This window comes from Otolemur garnettii, unplaced genomic scaffold (genome assembly GCF_000181295.1).
Source record: "Otolemur garnettii isolate 467f Iridium unplaced genomic scaffold, OtoGar3 scaffold00033, whole genome shotgun sequence".
Taxonomy (NCBI): domain Eukaryota; kingdom Metazoa; phylum Chordata; class Mammalia; order Primates; family Galagidae; genus Otolemur; species Otolemur garnettii.
Genome location: NW_003852428.1, coordinates 15,915,084 through 15,922,974, shown reverse-complemented (window position 1 = coordinate 15,922,974; position 7,891 = coordinate 15,915,084). Strand labels below are relative to the sequence as shown.

The window sequence follows — 7,891 nt, the reverse complement described above, 5'->3', positions numbered from 1 at the left end:
AAAAAAAAAAAAAGAGAGAACTTAGGAAGAGACAGACACGCACAAGGAGGACCACGTGAGGACACAGTGAGCAAGCCAAGGGCGGGGCCTCCAGAGGAAACTGCCGAGATCTTGATCTTGGATTTCCAGCCTCTAGAATTTTATAGCAGGTGTAGCAGATGACAGAGAGCCCATAGCCAGGAATGGGAGAGAAAGCATGGGCAGGAATGGAACGTGCTGAGCCAGAAGTGCCCCAGGGAGCGTCCAGTGGGAAGTGAGCTTGTACAAGTGGACTAGGTCAGAGCTTGGTCCTCAGTGGGCAGGAGTGTGGTGTAGGGTGAAGTAGCACAACTCTGGAAGAGATGGGAATTCCAGAAGAGGGTGCAAAGTGAGGAGGAGCGTGGGGTTGAGGACGGATTCCCTGGGGGATCAGCAAGGCTTAAGGACCAGCTTTAGGTAGGGAATTGAGGATTTAGGAGATAGTGATGCCAAAGCATGAGCCAGATAAGTCTGGGGCCGCGTAAGCTTTCTAAGAAGCTTTGAGGCAACGACGCTAATCCTTCTAAGAAAAGAGGTCAGGTGGCGGCTGGATGTCAGTCCTCATGGGCCATAATTGGACTCGTAGTGTTTGGGAAAGTGGTTATAATGTGGCCTGTTGGGACACAGAGGGCAGGGAAGGTCAGAAGGGACTGAAGGCCATGAGTTAAGACTGCTGTCACTCAGTAAGGCCAGCCAAGAACAGAAGCCAAAACTGCTGGAGGTGAGCTAATCCCCCACCCCTGTCTCTGCAGGGAAGACTTTCCCTCGCACTTCCCCTGAAGCAAAAGACCAACCCCCTCCCGCCGTGTGGCAGCCTCAATGGATTACACAGAAAGAGTATGCACTGCCTCTGTGTGTGCATGTGTGTGTGTGTGTCCACACTGACACACAAATGCACACATGCACAGCGGGCTAGATTTCAACTCACGCATCAGAACACTGTTCCACAGCTAACCTCTATATCAGTGGTTTTCAACATTCCGAATGCCATGACCCTTTAATACAGTTCCTTATGTTGCGGTGCCCCCCAACCATAAAATTATTTTCATTGCTACTTCATAGCTGTAATTTTGCTATGTTATGAATTGTAATGTAAATATCTGATATGCAGGATGGTCTTAGGAGACCCCTGTGAAAGGGTCGTTCGACTCCCAAAGGGGTCGCGACCCACGGGTTGAGAACTGCTGCTCTATACCAATGCTTGGCACCAGATTCTGATTGCTTAGTAGTAGGGGACCAAGTTTGGGCCAAGAAGTGAAGGAAATTTCCTGATTTCTTTTGTTAAAAAAAAAGAAAGAAAGAAATATGGTGGCAGGAATGTGACTTTTCTTCCGGTGGATATTACCACATGTGGCTGCAACACTGGAAGTTGCAGCAGCCAATTTTGTATCCACAAGCAGAGCTGGCCTGGGGCAGAGACAGCCCCGCAGGAGGTGAGTCTGCCTACACCTTACAGGTATGTGAGTTGTAATTTTATTATTATTTGTCAGTTTATTTAGAGTGACCTCTAGCCAATCACAGCTTTACACAGTGTCTGAAAATTTCCATGATATGAGTAATTTCCTTTTCTAAATATATAGGGAAGTTCAGAAAGAACTCACATGAGTCTACACATATCTGTGACAAGACCTCAAGTTTGTGATAAGACTTCAGGTTTTCTAGACTTCAAACAATAATAGAAATAAAAAAGCTTACGTCTGATGAATGGTCATTCAGAGATAGTTCTATTACCAGGTTTTACGGTGTGTGCAAAGCATTTCTCTTCCTAGTTTTAAAGAGCCATGTGCTGTCCTTCCTAGCATAAGTCCTAAACAAGTCACATTTTGATTTCTTTAGAAACTAAAGAACTCATTTTTATTCGCAAAGTGTGACAGTTTTGCTTTGGGCACCAAATAACCCGGAGCAGCAGGCAGCCTTACCGTTGAGCCATTTGGAGTTGTACTGTGCCGTGCGGAGAGGGGGTAAGATGCCCAGACTCCGGTAAATGGCAGGGTCACGGCCCGGGAAATCCATGGCCGTCGCAGCGTAGAGCTCCCCGCCGGCCGTGAGCAGGGCTGTGGAGTTGTGCTGAGGGCTGTAGGGACAGCGGGCCATGCCACTGATCTGATCATGGACCTCGGTCAGGTTGCTCAGCTGTGGGCAAAGACAAGAGAGAAAGCAGTCATCCCCTGAGGATGGCCCTCAGCAGCGCTAATGGATTGCGTCCACTCCACAGCAGTGAAGCACGTGCCCTCAGCTCTCCAGGGCTCCAGATAAGACATGACCAGTGTTCAACTCTGGCTGATGGAAACATCCCCTGTGGTCATGCTTGGAGCGCCCATCAATCAGTCTGTCTGTCTCAGCCCTTTAGAGTTACTGAACCTCATACCACAGGGTACTCACAAAATATAAAAGTAAGATTATTCTCTGTGTGCCTTTGATTTATAATGCACATGTGTTGCCTATATTTTAACTATAATAATCCAACTTCAACATTTATGGAGCTAGAAACCACAATAAAGAATTATACATTTAATACAATGTTATCAGTATAAGTGCCTCAAAATATAAATATTACAGATAGTTCCAAACAATGTTGGGTTCACAGGTGAGGATGGTGGCTCTGTGGTGTCACGTAGTTCACATTTCCAGAAAGACGCTGCTGTGTTGTGGCTTCCCTAGTGCCGGATTCCCAACAAACTGCAGAATGAGAAAAGCTCTTGGTGCTGGTGGGATCTTCACTTGGTTCGCTTTTACCTGATAGGTGTTGGGAGCAGAAGGGTCAGGTGGGCAGACACAGGCCAAGTGCACTGCTGACGAACTGATTCTGCCCCTGTGGGTGCAGGCTGGGTAAGTTTCCTAAACACCTGTTAAAATAGACCCACAGCCGACAGGAAATGAGCTCGCTGTGGCTAAGATGAGCCACACCAGGAGCAGAACAAGTGGCCACAACAGGTACCCTGTATTACCGACTGCCATTAAGGTCTTCTTTTCTGTAACTGAGAAGAAACTAGTCCTTTAAGAAATTGTCAAAATTGCAGGCATGGTGGTTCCTGCCTATAATCCTAGCACTCTGGATGGCCAAGACAGGTGGATTGCCCTGAGATCAGGAGTTGGAGACCAGCCAGAGCCAGAGCGAAACCTCGTCTGAAAAAATAGCCGGATGTTGGGGCAGGTGCCTATAGACCCAGCTACTCGGGAGGCTGAGGCAAGAGAATCACTCGAGCCCAAGAGTTTGAGGTTGCTGTGAGCTGTGATGTCACAGCACTCTACCAAGGGTGACAAAATAAGACTCTGTCTCAAAAAAAGAAAGAAATTGGCAAAATAACTACAACTGGGAGTTTCCAACTCCCAGGGGACCACCCAGCCAACTTGATTACCCTCGGCCAGGCCTCCAGTCCTGCCAGCAAGACAGAACCACACCCTGCAAACATTCCTTCCCTATAAACAGCCAGAGAGCAAGTGAGGCTGCACACAGAAGGTCTGAAAGTCCTGCCGCTCAGCTTTTGATGCAGAGCTGCATTCTACCTGTGTTCATGTTAAAACCCCACCCTAGGGTGAACCTAGAGTACACGTCACAGATATGTCACCCACCGTGCTTATGCGTGACTTCCCTCTCAAATATTCAAAGATTTCTCCCAAGCCTGTTGTGTACATGCAGAAGAAAGTCCCCAAAGGACAGAAATGCTGCTCTCTCTCTCCCCCTTCGGACAGGAGCCTTCAGGTTCCCAAGGCTACGATGCACCTGCAGATTGTCTCTCTGAAAAGAATGTCCCTTTTCCTTCCTCCATAGATTACATGGTCCTTTCTTAACACTTCCTGTGCCTCAGGCTCTTCTCTTACAGAAGGGGCCCAGGAGTAACAGCTCCTGGGCAGGTGCTGACAGGGAGGTGGTGGGGCGCAGGGAGCCCAGCGCTCTCTGTAAGCCTCACGCCTCTCACCGGCGTCCTGCTCCCTTTACTTACAATAACTGGATGTTAATTTGCACTAACAGACAGTAAGCACAGATGATAAATTAAGGTTTGGGGAGAAGTTATGCAACTAGGGAATTAACATAATGATATTTCCTCATCATAGTCCATGAGGACGATTACGTTACTGTTTTGACTTAAGAAGATTCTGGATATGTTGGGATGACCCTGGTATGCTACTGCTGTCTATGGATGTGCGTAGAGAAAATTTCTCTGTTGATGACATCAGCTTGCAAAAGAGAAAGAGGGTCCATTACAGCTTGAATTTGCCTAGGGTTACTGTCATTTGTATATTTGTTTTATTTAACTGAAATACTTCTTATCTGATTTGTAGGTTAGATTTTCTTCCTTTGGATTGTGATTTTAGAGCAGTTTAATACTCAACAGTATCTCTACCAGAAAACAGAACCAAAAAAATGTTTGTGATTGACGTTTAGAATCACTAGTGGGGAAAATGCTAGTCGAAATGGTTTAGAAATAGATTTAAAATTAATCATGTAAGCTATAATAATTTCTGGTTCTTGCCATAATTGATAGCCATGATAAGAAATGAATTCGTAAATGAAATATTTATTCAATTTGACAAAAGATGCTTTTAAATTGAAGAGCCACGCATTGGCTGGAAATATAGAAAGCTAGGATTTTAATACAATATCTGGCTTCTTGGGATATTAAGTTCTTACCGAGCGGTTGGTGCAGACAGGTGTGAAAGCGTTGGTCCCACAGGTGAATAGCCGGTCACCACCCACCAAAAGCACCCGGACATAGTTCTGGCATTCCTCCTGAAACAAAGGGAATCACAAGAAACATTTCAACAAGGCCTCAGCTCAGGAGAGATAATGGGATAAATCTACTTCATCTGGCTATGAAAAGTAACAAAACAAGAAACCCTTTCAGATATTGATATTGACCAAAAATAAGGAGGCTTTTAAACACAGTAGAACCTCTATAAGTTGACCACCAAGGGACAGTAACACACTGCTCAACATGTGGAGGTGGTCAACACAAGGAACTGGGCCTGCTGTACTGATATGTACGTGTGGTGCATTTCCAGTCTGTGAAAATTCGGTCAACTTAAGGAGGTGGTTAGTGTAGACAGGTGGTCAGCTATACAGATTCTACTGTAATTTGACTTTTATTAAATAAATTGGCACCCTGTATCTGTACCTTATTAAATAGAGAATATTTACAAAGATAAATATATGTTCTATTATATTCTCAGAACGTGTGTCTTCTTTTGACAAGCATGGCTTCATTTTGAATTGTATCTGATAATAGTACAAATTCTAAATTGCCTGAAATATGTGTTAGTAAAATAAATCAAAAGAACCTGTCAGATGCTGCCCGTGACACAGTGCCTTGGAAATCTACCCTGAGACTTTGAAACCAATGTCGTGAATTCTTCTCCAATCAGAGGTCATCTGTGAAATGGTCTACACAAATTGGAACAAGTTGTACTTTATGGACTTGCAAGTATCTAATCTATAAATACTTTAATTCATTCATTTCACAGGTAAAAATATAACGAATAAGGAAAGGATGTCTGGAACATTTGGCACCAAACCTCATGCTGACAGATTACTTAGATTTGAGTATTTCTTGTGGTTGGAAAGCACTCATAGAAATTCTGGGGTGTTTTTGCTAGACTGTGCTAAAAGTCACAAACCAAGCCCTTGGCAGAAAAATTAAAATTCAAGTTGGTAACAGTTCATGTAGAGCAGTCCCCATACTGTGTGAGGACCCCCAGAAGGAAGAGGCATGACTGAGCTACAAGGGACTAGGGGAGGGCAGGGGGGAGGAAGGCTTCCTGGAGGAGTTGGTTCCTAAGCTAAGTTTTAAAGAAACTCACTTGAGATGCAGTGAGTCTTCCTAGAGATGACAGGACACCTGTAGGACGTTACTAAGAAAGGAGGGAAAAGACATCCAGGCAAGAGGAAGAAACTGTCCAAAGCACCATGGCTGGAGAAAGCACAGTACTATCACTGTGTAGGGAAGGGCGCCACGCACGCCGAGGGGCCGACACCAGCTGGGTGTGCCAGGCCCACGAGTTTGCATCTTATTCTGAACATGAAGTGACCCAGTCGATGTTCTTACACATGAGGTGGCAACTTGATCGTATGTTTGCTATGGAAGGACAATTCAGAAGCCATTGGGGAGGATAAGCTGGAGATAGGAAGACTAGAGTGAGGGAGAAGGGATGGAGCCACGTCCACAATTCAGGCCCCTGTCATTTAGTGCCTGGACCAAGTGGTCAGTGTGCAAGGAGAAAACCGAAATCTAGCAAATGCAGGCCCGGTGACTGACCAGTCAGCCAGACACAGAAGACAGGGCATGATTTGCTTAGCGTCCAAAATCAGGACAGTCTGTGTTGAATGACACAGCGGTCCCCTCTCCAACCCAACGGACTCCCCTCCACCTGACGATGTGGCCTTGCCACAGCCTGGTCTGCCGCATAGCCTGGCTGTGCCAACGAAAAGTACTGAGACACTTGAATTTGCTTCCCAAAGGGAGATGATCTCCTAACACGACCACTAACAGTAATAGCAACACACTACTGGTGGCTATGATGAGGGAAAGAAAGGAAGATCTAAGTTAACCAAAAGAAGTTAACCAAAAGAATTAAGGAACGGGTACAAATCAGGGGCAGTAAACTGAGTAACTGAGAAAGGTCCCAGATGGAGAGGCCGTGTGACTTTCTTCTCCTTTGCTTTGATAACTGGCAGGAGGGCTGAGAAGAGAAAGAATAAGACAAAAGACTTCAAAGAATCCCCCAGATGGCCATTTCCAGGCCGATGCCTCAAAAGAGGGGCCCAGAGACACTGTCCTCCCAGGGAGCAGAAGTGCACAGGGTCCACAGGGAGAGGCCAGAGGAGGAGGGAGCAGGATGCCTTCCTGTCACCTGCCGGCGGGCGCCCACAGAGACACCTTCAGAGCACAGTGCAGCGTGGGCACGCCGTCCTGGCCTTCATGGGTAAGCCAGAGAGGACAATGGCACACGGTGGAAACTGGGATGGAAGCGGCCCACGGTGGAGGGGTGGAGGGGGTGCTGTTTGTTTTTTGTTGCTGCTTTTAGAACTCTTTCAAGAGCAAGGCAACATGTAAAAGACTTTTTATTTATTTACTTTTTTTAAGCAAGAGCTGCCGCGAGGTATAAACATGTAAAGGCAGTAACATGGTGACAGATAACCTGGGGAAGTGTCATTTATTCCCAGAGAATCATCTGGATTGAAAAGATGGGATGTCGCAGCAGAATTCCATGACCCTGGTGAAAGGAAAGCAAGCGCCTCTGGTCAATTAGGGAGAGGGTGACAGCCAAGATAACAACTGCGGTGTTTATCTTCATCCCCCAGAAGGGGAACAAAGGGCCCATAAGACTGCAGATTGCAGGTTGTCAACATTCCTGAAGGCCAACACAAGCCGGTGGAAAAGCAGAAAGAGTTGTCTAGTGTGACAATCAGGATGCAAGAGTGTGCCCGAGAGGGGCAGGACAGACACCGGCAGTGTACAAAAATCAAAAAAGTCAGTGAGGGAGAGCACGGAATGATTTCAATACAGGAGAAAATTAGAGCATGTTCTGGACATGAGGAATCAGAACGATCAGACGAGGAGGCAGTATCAGAACCCAAGAGGGGCTGGACGCGTTTCTGTGCCCCCAGGGAAGCGTAGGACAGTGAGGAAGACAGAGCCCTGGTTGAGCCCAATCAGAGCAGCGTCTGATGGAACCAGGCAGAGGAAGAGGCCTGAGTTACCAGCAGTGAGGAGAGGCCAGGGTGTGACCCCTCCACTGGGTCCTTCCAAAGGCCTTGGGGAGGCAGGTGGGATTTGTGTTTCCTCCTAACTGTCAGGAGTGGAACTCACTCTGCCCACCTGTCTGGCCCCACGGATCTCACGTCCTTCCTAGTCTTACCCCCCTGAAAGCTTCA

The 7,891-nt window shown here is 46.7% G+C and overlaps 1 protein-coding gene across 1 annotated transcript in view; it reads right to left on the bottom strand.

Moving 5' to 3' along the window:
• Positions 1-7,891, bottom strand: part of SEMA5A (semaphorin 5A) — a 340,395-nt gene that overhangs the window by 150,297 nt on the left and 182,207 nt on the right. The window contains exons 6-7 of the mRNA XM_023513080.1: positions 4,652-4,750; positions 1,938-2,151 (exon numbers count right to left, since the gene is read on the bottom strand). Coding sequence (XP_023368848.1) covers positions 1,938-2,151; positions 4,652-4,750 — 313 coding nt within the window. The remainder of the gene's footprint in view (positions 1-1,937; positions 2,152-4,651; positions 4,751-7,891) is intronic.